Here is a 20929-nt window from a genome sequence, read left to right on the forward strand (position 1 = left end):
TGCTTCTTCTATACTATTCCCTTTGTTCAGATGACACTTTCCCTCTTTTCATCCTCATTCCGACATTTTGAGCAGCATCAGTGACCGTATCCAATCGCCATCCTACTCCATAAATCAATTGGAACAACGAACAATTCAACTAGCAGAATTAGGAGCCGCAATAGTAAAATGTTTAGCGTCAGTATGCCTTTGTTTAAAAAAGAGAGTTCAAAAAACAATTGAACTATAAAACATGTTCATTTCATTCTCCATTTCAAAAACACGTCATGTGGGTTTGGAAAGAAGGAATTGAAGCAATATCGAATGGGCGTATATGTACAAGCATCCGATTGCAATGTACATTTGTCAAAAAAAACCGGGGAAAAAACAAAACAAAAACTCTGAATTGAAGTAAAATCATAAAAATTAATAATTATGTGAAGGCGGAAGCGAATATATAATAAATGCATCGGACTTTGATAACAAAAGTGAGAAATGGAAGGCAGACAACAGGAAAGAGTTCAAAAATAATAATACCGAGTTTGAGGGAGAGGGCAGAAATGCGAATAACAGGTGTGATGGGTGGATATAAAACAAAACAAAGGGAAACTCGAAATTGACTAGTTTGAGCAATGAGACTTTGGGAACTTCCAACCGGAAGGAAACAACAAAACAGTATTCGTGAAAAAAGATGAAACTGAGAATGAATTGTGATGAAGTCGTAGAGATCTTCAAAAATGATTGGTATGGAACAGAGTAAAGGAATGTCACTTTGGCACGAAAACAAAAAGAGAACAAAACTAAAAAGAAAACAAAAATACGGTGAATTTGAGGTGATAAGTGAGAATCGAATTATTTATTTTCTTCCTTTTTGCGTTGCGATTAACTTCTTTCGATGGGTTTCATATTGCAATAGTTCTTCATCGAGTACATCCTTTGGAGAGACATGCCAATGTGTGAAGTTGCTATGCTCCAACGGTTTGCTCCATGCTGATGTGAGCCGTTCTGTTTTTCGAGCATCGTCTTTCACACTGAAACTTGATAGACGTTGTTTTCTAGTTGAAAAACAATAATATTCAAACTTACTGAACAGATAATGGAGGGAACATGTAATCGACTGTATCGGTGGCCATTGATTTATAGCTTAGTGCGAGTCCCGAAGAGTCCGATCGTTTCACTTTTCCACTTGGATCGATGATGAGAATTCGAGCAGCAGGTACTGCGACGGCATCATACGAAACAACATCAGTGATTCTGTTTCCAAACCCAGCGTAGAACGGATTACCACTCGGGAACAACTGTTTCAAGTCAGTCAAAGCAGCGATTTTGAATTCTTCCGGTCGCCGTTCGATTACTTCTCTGAAAAACGAAAACTGTTATATGTGAACACTTTTCAGAAAGCTACCTCCTAAAAGCAGTTATAATACTCGTTGGTGACAGCAACACAGGTCCATCAGGCAGTTGTTTTGAGTCTTGAGCCACACTTTTGAGATATTGTTTCGTAGTATGACTCTGACCAATGGCACGAGATGACAAATAAACCATTTTGTATCCGTTGTTTTTGATACGGGTGTATAATTCAGCGACACCAGTGTGAGCCCATGTTCCTCCAATTGCAGGAATCACGTGGCCAAGCACATCGGATTTTGTGATAGTTCCATCAATATCAGAGATGACGAGTTGTTCATACCATTTGTAGAGATATATATTACAACTGCACCACGTCGTTCCTTGAAACTTGGTGGTGATTGAGAAACGAAGTTCGTTGGCTCCCAGTACAAGTCCCAATGATTTCAATTTCTCAGATGAGAGACGAAGAGATTGCATATATTGTGGACGGAAGTTCTCATCCAGTTCGTCTTCGCTGAGAGGGCTGAAATAAAATAAAAACTGATGGACTGGTCTTTGAAATCACGGTGAATTTGTAAGCATCAGGTTGTCCATGCAATTGATTATTAAAAATGACACTCACAAAATATCATCAGACGACGCACGGGACCGGATTCCAGTGGCAGCGGCTGTTGAAATCGAACCATCTGTAACGGTTCCAAATCGAACACTCTCTCTCGTTGGTGTTTTATCATTTGGAGGTGTCGTTGTAGGTGTGAAGTCGTCATGATTAGATGTTGGAGACGATGGCTGTGAAACACCTCGAGACACGTTTCCACTGTCAATTGAGGTTCTGAAACTACGAGATCTACGTCTAAAAAGGATTCACAAAACTTACTAGCATGCAATATAATCTTATGTAAATAGTAAAATAACTCACACACTGGGCGGCTTTCCGAGGTATTTTTCAATGTTAACTGGGTCTGATGCAGAATTGAGAAGTTCTCCAAGTGGGATTCCTTGCTCCTCTTGTGAAATCTTTTCCTTCTCTTTCTGTTCTTCTGTTGCTGCTGATGACGACCAGAACCAACTACTCCATCTAGAAGTCGATGCATTTTTGGCTGCTTGTTCCTCTTCCTTCTTTCTTTTGTTAAGTTCTCTGGTCTCCGGAAGTTCTCCCCATTTCCAGTCGGTTACATCATGGGGTTCTGGTGTGGCATTACGATCACGTTGACGATCCACTTCTGAGTCGGAAAGAGCACCATCAGCAATTCGATCTGCTTCGCGTTGATCAACAAGTGATGGAGAGGGGGAGGAATTTACAGACGAATCCAATTCAGAATCAGAGTCATTGTAAGTTTGAATTTGGATATCGATTGGACGTGTCGATGGTTTTTCAAAAGTTACACGACTCTTTTTCCGGAGTGGAACCCGACGATCCATGTCATGAGTTTCGCGCCTCAAGCTTCGCAGAATGTCATCATTTGATTTGTGAAACACTTTTTTTTCCATCGATGAGCATTGTGAGTGTGAGTGTACGAACGGACGTGGCGTTTTTCTCGACTTTTTCTCGTCTGTCTTTTTTGCATCTGATGAACCAGCAACTTCAGTATGATCTGTTTCAGCGGCAAGAACTGTGAGATCTGGCAATGACCGATAACGGCGATCACTGAACACTGAAGAAGAGAAAGGAAGAGTTTGCTTTCGTTGTACTTGACTTAGCGACTGTCTGAAATAGAAAACATATGCTTTGGCAGCGAAATATCAACTAACTCTTGTTTTGGCTCTCTAGCATTGCCTTGCCCTCCATCTGGACTTGATGATCTACTTTTTGCCATTTCGTTCATTTCAACTTCTCCATTCTCATTCTGCGTCTCTTCTAGTTTTCGAGCACTTTCTGCTAAAACCTTTTCAACTCCAGATCCCCCAATCTGCGGGGTGTCTTGTTCGGGTAAAGGTGACGTTAGAAGGTAGTCAGGAACTTCATCGTCCGCTTCTTCCACGAAAAATGCTACTCCACTGTCAGCTAACTTCATTTTCAGATCGATCTCCACACCATTGACGGCTATATCTACATATTTATCACTGTAGCTGAAGACACCATATTTTCCGAAGCGAACGTGAAATGGTGTCGATTTGTATTCTCCATTTGGTTGCTCCACAACTACCACATCGATGGCTCCTGAAATAATTAATCAAATCATTTCTTTAAAGAAAAACAATTATCTTACCTGAAAGTGTAGCCGGATTAATCGAATTGTAGAAGTACTTGACATTTTTGATCATACGATATGCGTAATCCATTTGTTGCAATGTATGTGTTGTTTATTAACGCATTCGAGCACCACTGGGAAACGATAATATGATGAGTAGGTAAAATACTGCAAAGGTGACCCGATAAACCTATCTGTAAATATATTAATTCAATGAAACTGCAATAATAACGACAACAAAGTCAGAATAAGAAGGTGAATGAGGGCGATGAGTGTCCTCTTGATCATAGAACATAGTTCGCACCGTGTTTCACACAGATAAGAACGAGAAAGAAGGGGAGAAGACCAAGAAAATATCACGTTTCTCTTTGCATCTTCTCGGAAAACGAGGAAAAAACAATTGAGATGATGGACAAACGACTGGGAACTGGTGAAAAGTTCATTTAGTGAAGTTTAACTTTGAAAGTGACACCCAAAGCACAATAATCTATACTTCGCAAAATAAATTCTCTGGGGTTTCAATAGGTGAAAGTCAAAAGTTCGCTTTCTGCTCCTTAATGGCCTGCCGCAAGATGTTGTTGTTTATGAAAGGCAGATGGTGCCAACGTTACGAAAGATTGCAGAAAGTGAATTACATCGCATACGTTTTTAAAGTAAGGGGAAACTAAGAGAAGAGAAGAGAAAAAGAAGCTGAACCACAAAAAAATAAGACGGTTTTGATTTGAACTAACCCGGTAAAATGTACAACTCCAAACACAAAACAATTTTGAGAAGTGCCAAAAGTTACGAAATTGGTGATTGTGAGTGGGAAAAATTGGGCTATGATTCATTCACCTGTTGTTTGTATTTTACCGTGATCTCTTTAAAGAAACAATGAATCAGGTGAGATCGAAACTTAAGAGTATCTCTAGGACTGTTGTCACATGATAGGCTTACTACATATATTCATGGAGGAAAATCAGCAACCAACAAGTTACAGAACTTTCTATACAAATTGACTGACAACCGTTGATCGAGTGAAGGTTTCATAACAGAAAACTTTCATCACTTATCAACAATAAATTGCATGTCCTTAAATAAGAAAAAACAAATAAATGAATGTTTGGTCGTCTCTACAAACATCATTTTCCTTGGGGTTAGATCAGAATTCTAGAATAAAATATTAACACACTTCCGGAGGAATTTAAGAAAAAGAAAAACGATGAATAAGAGAGCAATCCGCCCAAATGTGGGCAAGCTATCTTCAGGGCATTGCAGTGAGAAACAGAAGAAACCCTTTTTGCACACTCCATTGCGGGAAACAGGGAGAGAGCAGCAGACTGGATATGAACAGAGAAAAAGAGAGAAGGGCACCACAAAAAGAAAACGAGAGAGTGTAAAAAAGAAAATAGAGATGAAGCAAGAGAGTGAAAAGAACTGGAGAAGTGAGAGGCGATGAAAAGTACAAACGATCGGAAAGAAGTAGGAGGAAACGGAGGAGTAGAAGGAAAAAAGGAGGAGTAGGATGACCAATCAACTCGTCTCTCTATTTCTCGCACAATCCAGTTGCATTAGTATTCAGAAGAAGACACGAACAGATGATGGTTAATGGCCTATAGAACTTGTTTGTGGGCCGGCCAATGAGTGTTCCGTTTTTGTCGCACGCGGACAAGTCAAGTACGCTCAAATGACAAACTTGGTAGCGGATTGCGGGGATGTATTGGGTGTTGCATGTTAAGAAATAGAGTTATGTGATAACTAGGAATGCTCACGAAATATCACTTCTAGAAGTCGCAAGGTATCCTTATTATGATCGTAAGCGAAAAGAGTGGAGTTTTCATAACATTATCTTGATAACCTTTAACCTAGAAGCTATACAAATGCGTGGCAGGGCGAGGAGCACTTGCTCTCTGATCGCCACAGCTGAAGCCAATATGTTATCAGCCGTTAACAACAGACATTCTCTTCTTTTCTCCGCCCGTTTTATTTACCCGAACCGCTTTTGCAGGAAGAGCGGGAAAACAGCGTGTAGCCTAGTCTCACCTCATCCCACTCCCTCGTTTTCCTATCCAATGTACAAAGTACGATGGTCACTTTCTTCGCGACCCGAGTGTGATAAATGATAAGACGGTAAGTGATGAATGACAGAGACGAAGTGAGAGGATGAAAGGCGCGAGAAATGACCATAACGGAGAAATTGTTGTGTTATAAAAATTTATAAACAAAACTATCCTTGGGGTATTGACGTATAGTAAATGGGATCTGAATAAAGAACAACATGAGGTGGGTTTGGTAGATCACGCCATCACATCATCTCTTTCTTTTTCTCCTCCCAAAATTTCTGTTCATTACACACTACACTTCTGGTGTAGAGGCCATGATCATGATTGGAAACTTCCTTGCAAATGAAAAACACAAACATCACCTAAAGAACGAGATGAACACCGTTGAAGAACAATAAAGGTTATTTACCAACAGTTAAAACTGTAAAGTCGAATGAATTGAAAAATGGTTTCGCTTCGATCAAAACTTGAAATAAATAAACAAGTTTGATTGTTCAAATTTCGAATTTAACGAGAACACACAAACACTATAATCAGCCAAAAAAGTTGCTGGTGGCATCGATAATCCTACTTTAGCAGAAAAGTCAGAGGATGCGAGGGTTGTCACAAGAGTAAACATACTGCAATGTGAACCAGGGTTACTGTAAACCACACCACTGTGGAGAGTGCTTCCTCACAATAATGACATAAGAAAAACTAGATGTAGGCCTAATACTTAACATCGGTGTTCTAATATCTCTTATTCAACATAGCGTGTACCTGTATTGAACTTCAAGTTCAAACCCCACTTCTGCCAAGATTAAACTAGCAAAAGAAACCGACTAAAACAACGAATTGTTCAATGACATCGCAGGTATGCTTGTCAGATTGAATCGCATCCCGCCAGACCACGTGACTATTGACTCCGCCTCTAAACACATTTTACTTTTTTTTATCACGTCAACCTCCGCCGTGGGAATCGGCACGTGGTGGGGGAAGCCCTCTTGAAAAGATGATAGACGAAAGAAACAATTTCCGGATTGTTAGATATTTTCATGAGCCTCGGAAAATGAGAGCTTGGTGATTATATACTCATGCAAAGAAAACAAACAAAAACGCGTGATGATCTGATCATAATCTCAACAGGAGGGTAGCTGACCACACAACTATTTGAAACTTTCCAACTGCATGTAGACATCAACATTCGAAATCAACCACATTCGAAAATACTAAAATGAGAAAATCTGAACCTTTCAAGGACAAATCATTGCGAAAAATATGGGACGTTGTGGTCTAAAATCGATATGTTACTAAATAACTCCTAGGGGTCGCGCCCTATGCTGTCCGCAGACTTTTGAAAAGAATGCGGGTAAACATTGACGCAAAAGAAAAACAACCGATGGAGACCTATGTGCGCGAAATGGTGAAAACGTCGATTTTGGGGGCTAAAATGCAGATTCAAATGAGACGACTAGCGAAAAAAGGGAAAGTGCGCGAAATTGGTGGAGCAGACGGGCGGCTACCACAGCTGGTAAATTTCTGCCATCAGCTATCAGGGTCATAGAAAGGAAACCCCCGTTTAGGACAACAACGGTAAATTCAAAATTGGAGAAATAAATTGCTCCGCCTTTGAATGATACCACCTTTTCATGGAATGATCATATTGATACCATTAAAGTGACATTTCAGCTAATAAACACCAAGTACAGTATTTTTAAGTATTGCATATAGAAACTGATTTCTCCCATCTGGCTGAGATTCCAAGTTCTATTTGTTCGATCGAAGAATACTATATAGGTGAACTAATGTTGTGAAGGCATTCAAAAATAGAAACTAAATTGTACTCTACTTCTCAATTGTCACGTTCTGCCTGCATGGAGGTGTTAACACGGAGACACGATTCAGATGTAAAGATACTAATCAAAATATGACGGATTACACCCGTCAGAAACAGTTCTTAAAATACCATCCAGAAATAGTTCTTAACAAACCTTACTTTGATCAGAAATCAAACATTCAAATTTGGGATTTACTAACCTATAATGTCTTGCTTAACCGTTCATTCGTATGAGAATATTCATGAATTGTGGTCATATGTAATATAACATAAATTCAGTCACATGCGAGTATGACTAATCCAAAGAACAACGCTTTCTCAAAAAGCACTCTGCGTACTTTTTGGCACGCTGCCAACATCGTCACTCTCTCCTTCTCCCTCAATTTTATCGGTCTAAAATACGGAACACATTCTATCCAACCACGTGGTGTTTCAGACCACGCGGTCTTGGCCACACAAACACACGCTTTCGCATACATTGCGATTTCTCTCGGTTTTCCGTTTTTTCCTCTCGCTTTCCGTCATGGCGCCACCATTGATCATGTGATGAGAACGAAAGACAGACAGGAGTAGAGTGCAACACAGTTTAAAAATTTGAAAAGGAACGGAGATCAAAATGCCAAGCATTGCATTTCTTAAATAGAACCCGAAGCATTCTAGACCTTAACATTACTCTCATTCGTAAAGAAACATTTTTTAACGATATACAAATTCATGTTCGAATTTTCATTATTACTCTAAATGAGTATGGAAAGTCTCATATCTGACACTAAAAAAACTATTTAACTAATACAACATGATAGGCTCTCTTTATCGTAAATGCGAAAAATATGGTTTGAACTTGAAAACTTTGTTGCGATAATGCAAACAGAAGATAGTGAAATAGTAGGTGGTGTGATAAGCTATCAGAAAAATTTAGTTCAGTCACGTTGCATGACGGACTTTTATACAAACGAACAACCAGAGAAGAGCGAAATGGAAGGTCTGGTGTCAGAAAATCAGGAGATCCCCTGAATGTCTGCCCACTTCAGTCAGTCACTGTTAAACATCGATTTTTCGTAAATTGATGACACTAAAAAGCTGAAAGCAAAAAAACAATAAAAAGCGAATATGTGTTTCTGAAGAATGAAGAAGCTCTCAAAACGTCCGTCACCTTTAAAAAAATTTTAAATTGAGAATATAAATGGAAAGATATACCAAGATGAGGCGAGAAGTCAAACTGGTATTTAAAGATGTCAGACAATGTTCCACGGCGGAAAAAGAAAAAGAGAACGCTTTCGAAAAAAAATCGCTGCTCAACTATACGTTTGCTTTGTTTTTGTGTTCGTCCGTTTGATCAGATGAGAGAAAAACAGATTCCACAGAGACGAGATGCTCACATAGCTCAAGGGAACAGCTAGGATCGCTGTGAAACGATTCATCAATGACGACATTTTTCCGTTCGGAAAGTTCCGCGCGGATAGCTCCGCATTGTCTCTCATGTCCACTATTTATCAAACATCAACATTTTCGTTCATCGATTCCGTTTCAGTCCCTTTATACATTTTGAGAAACATTTCTACGTAATTTAACTGATAATGAGGAAACTCGTACGCGATTAACTACTGAACTCACTTCTTCTAACCGAATTGCATTAGAGAAAGTAAAAATTGAATTAAAGAAACAGTTTATGCTGCATTTCGCAAAATAGTTCTGAAAATGTAAAATACAGTACTCCCTATAGGTGCACAACACTTTGAAAGGCGTGAGTCTCGCAGCGAAAACAACAACGAAATCAAATCAGTGCATGTGCCTTTAAGAACACGGTACACAACCATAAATTTTTTGCGTTTCTTTCTTTTTATTTATAAATGCAGCATTAATACGTTTTTTTGTCAGGAATTACGGATTTTTAGGTCGAAAATTTTTATTTTGAAGAATATAGGTCGGAAAAATTGTCTACAACGGGTTTTAGATCGTAAAAGTTAAAATAAAAATCGTCTAGGTCAAAAAATTCTCTCCAAAATTGCAGACTTTTCAATCATGTATTTATTACATTTTGAGCTGAATATTGGGATGAAGAAATGTGATGAATAACAATTTTTAAAAGAATATACTTTATTTTACAACCGTGAATACTTTGAAGATGTAATACAAAAAGATCTCTAAATTCTTTCCTATACAATATGCGAGTTTCACCAAATTCCCATTATTATTCCTCACTTTTCGCGAAATTTTTCTAATCTATGATTACTTCCATAGAACACTCAACACAACGGCCGCGTAAATGCGCTCCATGGTCAAAATATATTTTGTTCGCAGAGTATTTCTGTAAAAATTGTTTTCTGCTTGTTACAATCGCACTCATCGCTTTCCACTTTTCAAACTTGTTCAGAAAAGTCGTAGTTATTGATTTTGTTATGAATTTCTTCATTTAAATTCCGATTCCAAGATCATTGAAAATCATTTGAAAATCATGTATCCTCACAGGACACCTAGACTGAATCAGCCTCAGATTCGCTTCACTGTAGATACCATACAATACGTCCGGTTGATATTTCATGTCCAAAATGTTCAGAGAAACGGAAGCACTGTAATTGAAACGAATACGATTGCGAAATCTCTCACTCTTTAAACTTTATCTTTTCTCTCTCAAAGACAATTTTGCGTCATTCCATCTCTCTCATTTCGTTCATATTCCCGCAACTCGCAACTTTTAAATTTTCAAAGGAAATAAACGAAAGCTGATAGAATGAGCTTACGAAACGCTTCAAAATCCTACCAAATAGGACGAATCGCGTATAGACAGATTATTGCCGGTCAGAGAAGTCGGGTTTTTCATCCACAAATTGCTACACATTCACTGTACACAACAAACTTGAGGTAAGTTATATCGATTTTTGTTGGAAAACAACTACTCATAACTATTTATTTAGGTATGCAGCCACAGACAGAAGTAAAGTTGAATACACATTAAAAATGTTACGAGAAGATGTACAAAAGCAAGATGAAGATGCGCAGAAGGCATTGAGTTTAATGAAATCCGACAAAGAAGTTGCAACTGTGAAAGTCCCACTCAAAGACAAAATTATGCACGAATTGAAACATTACTACCACGGATTTCGATTGTTAGCTCTTGAAACACGTGTCAGCGCCAAATACTTGTGGAGAGTTCTTCGAGGAGCGACTTTAACGCGTCGTGAACGTCAACAACTTGTACGAACGGTTTCTGATCTGTTTCGTCTTGTTCCCTTCTCGTTCTTTATCATCGTTCCATTCATGGAATTGGCCCTGCCTATCTTCGTTAAATTATTCCCCGGAATGCTGCCAAGTACTTTCCAAGAGACAAGCAAAGAGGTTAGTAAAAATAGCAGAGTTATCAATTTAAAGAAACGTGATACTTCATCGTTATTCTCGTTAATTCAATTAATCTTTTTCAGGAAGAAAAATGGCGGAAACAAGTGAAACTTCGTGTTGAAATGGCGAAATTTTTGCAAGATACAATTGAAGAAATCGGACTTGAGAGAAAAACCCGTAATAAGGATTCTACTAGATCGCTCGAGTTTGCTCATTTCATTAAAAGAGTACGAAATGAAGGTGGATATGTATCCAATAATGAACTACTGAAGTTCTCGAAGCTTTTCGAAGACGAGTTAACTCTCGACAATCTCAGCATGGGACAACTCCGTTCTCTTTGTCGTTTAATGAGTATTAATTCGTTGGGATCTCCAGAAATTCTTAGATTCCAACTAAACATGAAGATTCGTGAATTGAAAGCAGATGACAAACAGATTGCTGCAGAAGGTGGTGTGGATACTCTCAGTTCGCTCGATTTGCAGTCAGCTTGTCGTGCACGTGGAATGAGAGCTATCGGAGTAAGCGAAGAACGACTGAAAGAGCAGTTGGTGTCGTGGTTAGAGCTTTCGCTGAACGACAAAGTACCGCCAGCATTGCTTCTTCTTTCAAGGTTAGTTTACATATAGCATCGACGAGGTAATGCAGTTTTTCATTTCAGAACCCTTTACCTCCCAGAGGAAGTTTCATTCCCCGACCGTCTCAAAGCTATCGTTCAAAACTTGCCAGACGGTCTCGCCGAGACCACTGTACAAAAACTCACAGAAATGGAAGGAGGGCAGATTGATCACAAGGCTCGTATCGAGTTGATCAAATCTATCGAACAAGCTATTGCTAATGAGAAGAAAGACGAAGATAAGAAGAAGAAGGCCGCGGAAGAGGCCTTGAAATCGAAAGAAGAAGCAAAAAAAGAGAAGGAACTGGAAAAAGAGAAGTTGGTGGATGTTGCTGCGGAAGCTATTGTGAACGAGTTGAAGGAGGATATTGCAACTGCAGTGGCTTCTTCGTCGAGTGTTGAAACGAAAGAATCACAAGCAAAAGCAGCCGAAACTAAAGAAACAAAGAAAGAAGATATTCACGTTGATAAGAAAGATCTTTCACATATCGAAGAAATCATTGTCGGTGGTCCAATCAAAGAAGCTAAACATGATATCCTTGGATTGCGTGAGAAGGTGCTGGAACACAAGGAGGACCTGATGGAAATCAATTCATTAGATGGGGCATTTGCTGAAACAAAAATTGCAAAGCGTTTGCGTCACAAGTTGAATTCCATGATCGAAGATGTCGACTCGATGGTTGACAAATTGGAAGACGAAAAGAGGAACATCCGTGAGATGCTCATCGATCCTGCTATGGAGAATAGTGCAGACTCTAAGAAAGAACGTGAAGTTCGTATCCAAGATGTTATCGATTCACTCGCCAAGCTGAAGGAAAGTAAGGGAGAACAACCTGATGACGTTCAGCAACGAGAAAGAATCGAGTCACTTCTAAAGGCTATTGATGAGGATGCTGATGGAATTGTTGACAAGCAGTTAGTTTTGGAAGTTATTGAATTGCTAGAAAAGCATACGGACGTCCACGTATCTGCTGCTCAGATGGCTTCTATGATTGGCACTCTGAAAAAAGAAGATGAAGTTGCTGGATTGACAGAGGAAATCAGAAAAGTTCAATCTGGAAACTATCAAATGCCTATTCTACCTACAGTGAGAATAGCTATTTATTTGAAATTTCTATTTCTTCTATTTCAGGGACCTTCCTCTGCGGATGCGTTCAATCAGCCACAAGGAGTTTCGACGGCTTCGTCCAAAACACCCGATAACAACGAAGGAGAAGAAGTGAAAAGGAAGCAGCAGGTAGAAAATGGAACAGTTGATATTCCTGATGTCGATACAAAGGTACATCGCGTGCACATCCAGAACGACAAAAGAGAATGACCTGATTTGAACAACGATAAAATACATTTTCAGGTGACCACCACTCTGCAACAGACTTCTAAATCGACAACGAAAAATACTTCTGATCCTAAATCTGGTTGATTGCTTGTATTGTTTGGAAAATTGTGCGTTGCATTTGTCGTCGTTATCAGCCACTGTATTTTTACTTAAATATCTTGTTTTCCCGCCCTCTACACTCAGAATACCGGTGCATTTTTGTTTGTCTCCCAACCCGCCAAAAATAGTCTCTTCCCACAGAACGATTTTTTTCTTTCGAAAATTGATTTTGTTTTTGTTTCTTTTTCGCACGCCTTCACCTCACATTCTCATTATTGTCGTGTTTTTCATGTCATATTTTGAGAGTAATAGAAGAAAATTACTCTATTTTTATTCTTATCTGTATATGATCATTATTCGGCGTTTCTAGTCGCCAGGATATTTTCGCTTTTATCTCACACTTTTTATAAATTCAAAAAACTCCCGCAGGGTTTTGAAGGCGCATCTGATTTGTTCGAAAAGGTCTCGAAGCGGAAAATACGATTTGCGGTTTTTTCAGACCTGCAAAGCTCGAAAATAAGACGTTTGATTTTTTTCAACTACGATACCATTCCGCGAAATCTTCAGTAAATTATTGTAATATAAAGTAAAATTGTAGATAAAGTAAAGTAAATTATAATAGATGCGCCTTTCAAACCCTGCGGCAGAGTATTGTGAGTTTAGTTTTCGATTAACGTTCGGTATTATTCCGTGACCTCGGTATATCGATTGCCTGATCAACTCCATAACACTATCAATAATTTTAACGTATAAATATAGTCCACTTCCCGTGCACTTCAAGAATTGATAAGATTGTGTTGCACGGTCTTCGAAACCTCCAATCTAGGCAAACAAACTCATACTGACGCACAACGCGTGAACAAAGTTTTTGATCTGAACATTCGGCGGGAAGCGAATTTTTAGCACTGAAAACCTTATTTTCAGCCGTTCTCGAATTAAAAAAATTGTTTCATAAATGTGCGATGAAAAATGGATAGAGCGTCCAAAAAGCTACACATTGAGCTCAAAAACATGAAATTAAGTCATGAACGGAAATTGATACTCCTCTTTTTGTGATTTTCAGCAAAATAGGCTTTATCTCATGATCCATACACGTTTTTCATATTTTTTAAAGTTTGCTGGCACAAAGACACACCTATTCACAATTTAATGAGCGAAAATTATCCTAGAAACTCTTTGGTTCAGTAGAAAAACCTAATTTTATGAAAAACAGCGTCGCGAGGAGCAGAAGCACTGAGACATAATATATTTTTCTGGTTTTGTGTTTAAATGATAGATATTGATCCGGTCTATCACTTTTTCATATAGTTTTTCGAGAAAAAATTCCACACTCTGAAAAAACTTCAAAAAACCGCGTTTTCAGTACAAAAATTCGCGAAATTTTTTTTGGAAATTTTTGATGTGATGCAACTGCGCTCTTTTGGACTTGGGTCAGGTTTTCTGCGAATTGGAAGTTTCGAAGACCGTGTGTTGTGACATTATTATTATTAGCACGGCACACTTGTTACAACCGCGCTCTATCGAAACCGAAGAAAATAGTGCGCGGAATTGAGAGACTCAGAGAAAAAGAGCCAGTTTTCAAGGGGATTTCGGTGAACCGCAGTTGTAAGAACTGTGCCAAGCTAATAAGTTACAAAGATTTTTTTTAAATCTACCGTTTTGATCTACCCGCTCTCCCTCGTTTTCCCCCGTTTGCCCGCGAAGAGGAATTGTCATCCGTTTCCTCTCGTTCTAAAGTTAGTTCTACGTTTGTGCCGGATATCGGAACGTGAATCGTTTCGATCCGTCTTGTTCCCCTTACCCCCTTCTTCTATTATTCTGAATCACTAATAAACGAGTGATTATTTCAAAGTGTTTCTCTATTAGCACGAGGGGGGTATTTGAGTTTAGAACTCGGAAGAATAGAACTGTGACAAAATAAAACTGTGAAAATATAGAACAGAAAAAAATAGAACTGCTACAAAGTGGAACAGTGAAAGTTAGAACCGCAACAAAACAGAACTCAACAAAATAGAACTGAACACAATGGAACTGCTACAAAATAGAACTGTTACAAAATAGAACTCTAGTTCGAACGGAGCGCGTTTGCATTTTTTCTTTTTAGAAGAATTAGAACGACTTTTTTTTTCAACTTGAACAATTATTCCATGAAAAATATGAATTTATTTGAGAAAAGTCAAAAATAAATTGAATTTTTGCAAAAAAATGCAAACGCGCTCCATTCGAACTAGAGTTCTATTTTGTAACAGTTCTATTTTGTAGCAGTTCCATTGTGTTCAGTTCTATTTTGTCGAGTTCTGTTTTGTAGCGATTCCATTTTTTCGTAGTTCCACTTTGTTCAGTTCTATTTTTTCCTGTTCTATATTTTCACAGTTTTATTTTGTCGCAGTTCTATTCTTCCGAGTTCTAAACTCAAATACCCCCAGCACGAGAACACAACAGATTGCTAAACTTTCTTTTAATTTTTTGAAAAGCAAGGACATTTTTGTATTACTTGTTTCTCTCTCGTCAAAGTTCCACATTCGTCCTTCAAAGTTTTTCTCTTCTTGTGGCGTGTTTCAAATTTATGTGTACTTTGTGGAAGCGAATGATTCAAACCTTCAGAAAATGCGCTACTATCTATCATTTGAAAAAATTCTCTGCCTTTCCGTTTGAAACTGTGATTTCAATAAGAGCAAAAGTCGTGATTTCTATTGCATTTCTGTTGAGCGCTTCTATTGTACATACCCCTCTCAAGTTTAGAATTTAAGGTGAGCAATGTAAATCAGTAATCTACCATTATCGATCGAGTTAATCGAAATTTTTATAACGGCAGAAAAAAATAAACTTGTTTTTCCTCGATTCAAAAAACGAGAAACGCTGAAAACAGTTAAAACAAAAGCGCAATCGGCTTAGATAGCTCGAAATAAATAGTTAATTAGACGGCCGAACTTTTTTTCGACAAGTCTGCCGTTAATAGAACAGAAAAAGTATCTGTTGAAGGGTTTTTTGTTCTTAACATCGATATCTGCAATGATCATCACATACTCTGCCCCCTTTCATAAAATCTCTAATCTCTCGTATATACTGAGCCCCGCCTACCGACAATATGGCTGTCCAACCATTTGTCATTTTGGTATAGAGGTCGTCTGCTTCATAGCTCGTTAACGGTAGTGCACTGGTGAACGGAGAGCGCATATGAGCGGCTAGTGAAACGACGAAACGAAGGACGCAGTGCAGTTCTGTTTTTCTCTACTCTCTCCTCTCTATTCTCATGCGAATTTTTTCTGTTGGCCTATTCTCTTCTCTTCTGCTTCTATCTGACATTGGGTTTCTATCGATAATTGTGCTTCCGTTCCACAAGTTTTTCAACGTTGTCTCTATTCCCGTTATTGTATTGAGAAACAATCGCTCAGTCGTCTATTCATCACTTTTCGTTTCAATATTCTGGAATCATATTTTTAACTTTTAGAATTGATTATTTTGCAGAATGTCTCATTACCAAGAGTCAAGAGACTACTCTGGTAGACCTACGAGAGGTAACTTCGATGGTTCCGGGCGTCGCGATGAACACCGCGATGTTCAACGTGAAAATAGAAACGAAAATCGTCCAGGTTACAGTGATCGCCCAGGTTACAATGATCGCCCAGGTTACAATGATCGCCCAGGTTACAATGATCGCCCACAAGGTGAGTTTGAGTGCTCGCTCATCTAAAATAAATGTTATTGATTTTGAGACGGACAACGCTTCAACGCTCAGGGAGCTGATCACCGTGGTCACTCTTCGCACGATCGCCCAGGACAAAACTCATATAGTTCCAGCAGCTATAACCATCCTAATGATCGAAATGAAGGATATCAGCCATCTCGTCAACGTGGTTCAGATCCACCTCACGATCAACAACGAAATTACGCGAGAGAACCCCCACGAGATGGAGGATTTGGTCGTGGAGGCTACGGAGGCCCAAATTACGGAAACGGGGCTCCACGAGATATGGGTCAAGGAGGTGGCCACTCTGGTTACCGTCAAGAAGAACGTCGTCCAGCTGATCGTGGTTACGATGATAGTCGTCCTGCTGATCGTGGTCACAATGACAATTCTGGACCACGAAACGAGAGAGAGCAACCAAAACCATATTCTCAGAATCACCAAGGAAGTTATGGAAGCCATGATAACTGTAAGTACAACTATTTGAAGTTAACTTTCAGAAGTTTATTTTTTTTACAGACAACAAGTATCCTCCTCGTGATAATAATCAAGGATCTTCTCCAAGATCATTCCAAAATGACCGCAATCATTCGAATAATTCTGGAATGAATAGCTATCGTAGCGAAGATTCGCGATCCAACTATCAACATGGAAATGATAATCGTCGTGGCCACAACGATAATGGATTCTCTACTTCAGGAGGACGTGGTTTTCACAATGACTCTGGATTTGGACATGGAGAACGAAACAACGGTCCTCAGAGATATCAAGGCGATGGGAACTACAATGCGAATGAAAGAAACAGCTCATTCCGTAACGATAATGGTTTCGGTTCTGGTAGCAGAGATAACTCAAATCGCGGAAAGTTCCAGAATGACGGTGGATACCCTGAGACCGAGGGAGGACAGACTGGAACTGAGAACAAAGAGCCCGAGCGAGCACCTCGTGATTGGGTTCCAATGAAACGTGATGTCGAGGAAATGATGGACGATACTGCCCAGAAGGTTGAGGAATGCCAAGTGTCCCAAGATCAAGCGGTAGAAATTCGCAACTCGGATATTGACACACGTCTAACATCTTGGGCGAATTCGGGACTCCACGAGAAGATCTTGAGAAACTTGGAGCGTCTTAAATACACTCAAGTCAGAACTATTCAAGCCGCCATGATTCCACAAATTCTTGCCGGGTATGATGTGATTGGTCAAGCTGAAACCAGTGCCGGTAAAACTGCGGCATTTGGATTGCCGATTGTGAACAAGATATTGCATTTGGGTGAAGCCGCATACGACTCTTCATTTGAAAACGTAGCTCCGTTCGCCTTAATCCTCTCACCAACAAGAGAGCTCGCGTCTCAAATCTATGATTCACTACGTCTCTTCTCAAGAGACACTGGAATCAAAGTTTGTCTCTCATACGGACAACAGTCTCGTATGAATTCTCTCGAGGAAATGCGAAAAGGCTGTCATGTTTTGGTCGGAACATGTGGACGTATTATGGATTTGGTCGAGAAAGGTGACATCAGCATGACCGAACTCAGATTTTTGGTATTGGACGAAGCCGATCGGCTTCTTCAAGAAGCCAACAAAGACCCCGTTGGTCATATGTCTCGAATTCTAAATGACCGGGAATTCAAAAACACTGCTTCGACTCGTCAAACAATTATGACATCGGCCACATTTGACAGAAATGTCGAAGCGATTGCGCAGTCGCTTATGAAAAAATTGCCAAACGAATCAGACTTTATCAAAATCGTCTTAACCAACAGTCGTCTAAGCAATCGCGTGAATCTGGCCTTCTACGAGACAAGCGGTTTAGCAGAAAAGAATAAAAAGTTGAAAGAAATCTTGTCCGAAATCAACGGTAAGTTCATACCATATTCTACCCATATTTTTGCTCTTAGAAAATTAGCTAACGTCCCTGTAATTCTGATTACAAACAGAAAACTTTTAAGAAAAAAGAAAATATAAATTCTGAACATAGGTTCACTCCTACAAACCCTTCTGAATAGAGAAGCGACTAGTACATGTCTAATAGTAATTTTACGATTTAATGTATGGTTCTAACCAAAATGCTTTCCATACAATTCTTTCAGAAAATGGAGAGGCTCCAAAAACGCTCATCTTCGTTCAGAAGAAAAAAACCTGCGACTTCTTGGCTGTCAGAGTTGCACAGTATGGAAATTTGATTCGATCTCAAACTTTGCACGGGTATTATTCTGACACGAAGTCGTCCAAATAAAAAAATCGTTTTTCAGAGACCGTTCCCAGGACAAGCGTGATCAATATATCAATGAGTTCAAAACCGGAAGACTTAATGTGATGGTTACTACTGATGTTCTCTCTCGTGGTATCGATGTCACCGATCTCGAACGTGTAATCAATTACGACATTCCTGATGGCAGTCCTGACACTGCCACTGACACGTTTATTCATCGATCGGGCCGTACTGGCCGCATGCACACCGGTGTTTGCATTTCGTTCGTGGATCCCAAATGCGAAAGTGATTGCCGCCTCGCTCCAAAGCTTGTCGAACTCGTCAAATCTCAAGGAAAAACAGATGAAGATCTTCCACAGTTTTTGGTCCAGATGGCAAGAGAAAGTGAGTAAAATTGTTGTTCTTACTCATCCAAACATTGTTTTCATTCAGATGTCCACAAAGTGCACACGGACACTGGATTTGGACGAGGAGGTCGTGGTGGACGTGGTGGAAGTTACGGAAGTCGGGGAGGAGGATTCTCAGGATCCGCAACAGGATCATTCAATCGCACTTCTCTCGCGTCTGGAGGATTTGGCTCTACCAGTGGAGGTGGAGGGGGATTCGGAGCCACGTCCGGAGGCACGTCCGGAGGAGGATTTGGATCGACCAAATCAGCAGGAGGAGGTTTTGGTTCCACTTCAGCTGGAGGATTTGGAGCACCCCGTTCCGATGGAACCAACGGCACCTCCAACGATGAGACCGCCCCAACAGTGGTTGGGGGAGGTTTCGGTGCTCCGAAAGCACCTACTGGCTTCGGAGCTGCAGATTCCGAAGTCGCAAACGAAGCAGCAAACGAAGAAGAAAACAAACCACAAGGGTTTGGGAGCAAAGCTGCTCAAGAAGCCAAGGCAGCTGCCGAAACTCTCGGAAGCACCACCTTCGGATCGTCTGCTGATGATAAGAAAAACGATGGGGGAGGTAAGAAAATATGAGTCGAAACTTAGCTGATTAATAAAACTATTGTTTTCCAGAAGAAGATGACGATGATTGGTAAACAGAGAGCGTTATCCCAATCAAGTATAAAATGGTCTCCTTTTCGTTCTTACCTCCCTAGCCACAATTCTCTTGTACCATCTCATCAATAAGTTTTCCCATGCCCAAGTTAATATCCCTATCCTGAAAGTTATACTCCAAATATTTACATTTTTCCTGTGTCCTGATCCCAAATTTTCTTCCCGAAAGTCACTCAATTGTTCTTCTGTTAACCAACTTATTTTCAATTATCTTCGTAACAATAAATCAAAATGAATGGGAAAACGTTTTGTTCAGTCTTCGAAAAGAATCTCGAGTTCAATGAAATAATGAATGGCGACAACACGATTTCAGAATTCACGAGAACGAATTCAGAGAAAATATGTGGAAAATTAAGTGTGAGGGCTTAGAAATTGGTGTTGATGCGAGAAATAAACTGAAAAGGCTTTCAAATTGTTTCAATAGACTCAAAGGAACTGACGAATAACTTCTGGGGCGTTTTCAGGTGAAATGTAAATCGCTTCCATTTGTGGGATGCACAGCGAGGAACAAGCCTATTGAAGCTCTCCTCCAGAGCTGTGCGGAATTAAAATTTTCAAAAAGGAAGACGGAAGAAGGAAGAAGGAAGTGAAAAAAGGGCAGTAGTCAGAAGTAATTGTTTCAAAACGGATGTCGAAATTTGTCAACTTGTTTAGGAACATTTTTAATTGCATTTTTTATTGCAACCGGGTAATAAAAAACAAAGAAATTAGTATTTAAAATTTCAAATATATTACGAAAAAGACGTTGGAAGTAAAATTTCAAAAAAGGAAGACGGAAGATGGGACGAAAATTTTCAAAAAGGAAGAAGGAAGTGAAAAAATGCGCGGAAGAAGGAAGAAGGAATTCCGCACAGCTCTGTTCTCCTCATGGTTTCGGTAAGATCACAAAAAGAAAAACGGAATGAGCTCAACAGAAACTTCATGAATCCAGTTTCTCCACTAGTCAACTTCTCGAGTTATCGTCATTGTTAATGCCAAAAACTCTTGCTTCGAGCGGATTTTGTTTGAACAGAATCTCCAAGATAAATCCTCTGTGTTGTTAGAGTTATTTTTTCGGATCTCGTCCACGAATCGGCAAGGTCATTGCTGTTGGACAATAAGATATATACGGTAGGAATAAAATAGATCATCGAAAAGGGACCACCATTTTTTTTCTATAATTTCAACTCAAAAAACTCCATAAACCTGAAATGTTTAATGTGGATTGGTTTTTCCATCTTTAATTTTTTAATTTTAATAGGTTTCTTGAAAACTTTATTTATTCAAATT

At 39.4% G+C, this 20929-nt stretch overlaps 3 protein-coding genes across 3 annotated transcripts; 2 read left to right on the forward strand and 1 right to left on the reverse strand.

Annotated features, from left to right (window-relative positions):
- Window positions 1-835: 835 nt before the first annotated feature.
- Window positions 836-3612, reverse strand: GCK72_018622 (uncharacterized protein; the record flags this gene model as incomplete). The annotated part of the gene is made up of 7 exons (XM_053732653.1): window positions 836-1010; window positions 1066-1338; window positions 1385-1852; window positions 1952-2161; window positions 2249-3037; window positions 3082-3490; window positions 3540-3612. The coding sequence occupies 7 exons, from the start codon at window positions 3610-3612 to the stop codon at window positions 836-838; spliced, it is 2397 nt and encodes a 798-aa protein (XP_053581566.1).
- Window positions 3613-10110: 6498 nt separating this feature from the next.
- GCK72_018623 (uncharacterized protein) lies at window positions 10111-12748 on the forward strand (the record flags this gene model as incomplete). Its single annotated transcript, XM_003110515.2, has 6 exons — window positions 10111-10241; window positions 10295-10715; window positions 10799-11325; window positions 11374-12415; window positions 12461-12607; window positions 12680-12748. 6 exons carry the CDS (start codon window positions 10111-10113, stop codon window positions 12746-12748), a joined length of 2337 nt encoding a protein of 778 aa, XP_003110563.2.
- A 3424-nt stretch (window positions 12749-16172) lies between these two features.
- On the forward strand, window positions 16173-19641 carry GCK72_018624 (uncharacterized protein; the record flags this gene model as incomplete). Its single annotated transcript, XM_053732654.1, has 7 exons — window positions 16173-16371; window positions 16420-16860; window positions 16911-18251; window positions 18484-18598; window positions 18646-18989; window positions 19038-19565; window positions 19619-19641. The coding sequence occupies 7 exons, from the start codon at window positions 16173-16175 to the stop codon at window positions 19639-19641; spliced, it is 2991 nt and encodes a 996-aa protein (XP_053581567.1).
- Window positions 19642-20929: the final 1288 nt, after the last annotated feature.

The sequence above is a fragment of the Caenorhabditis remanei genome, chromosome V (assembly GCF_010183535.1).
Source record: "Caenorhabditis remanei strain PX506 chromosome V, whole genome shotgun sequence".
Classification (NCBI taxonomy): domain Eukaryota; kingdom Metazoa; phylum Nematoda; class Chromadorea; order Rhabditida; family Rhabditidae; genus Caenorhabditis; species Caenorhabditis remanei.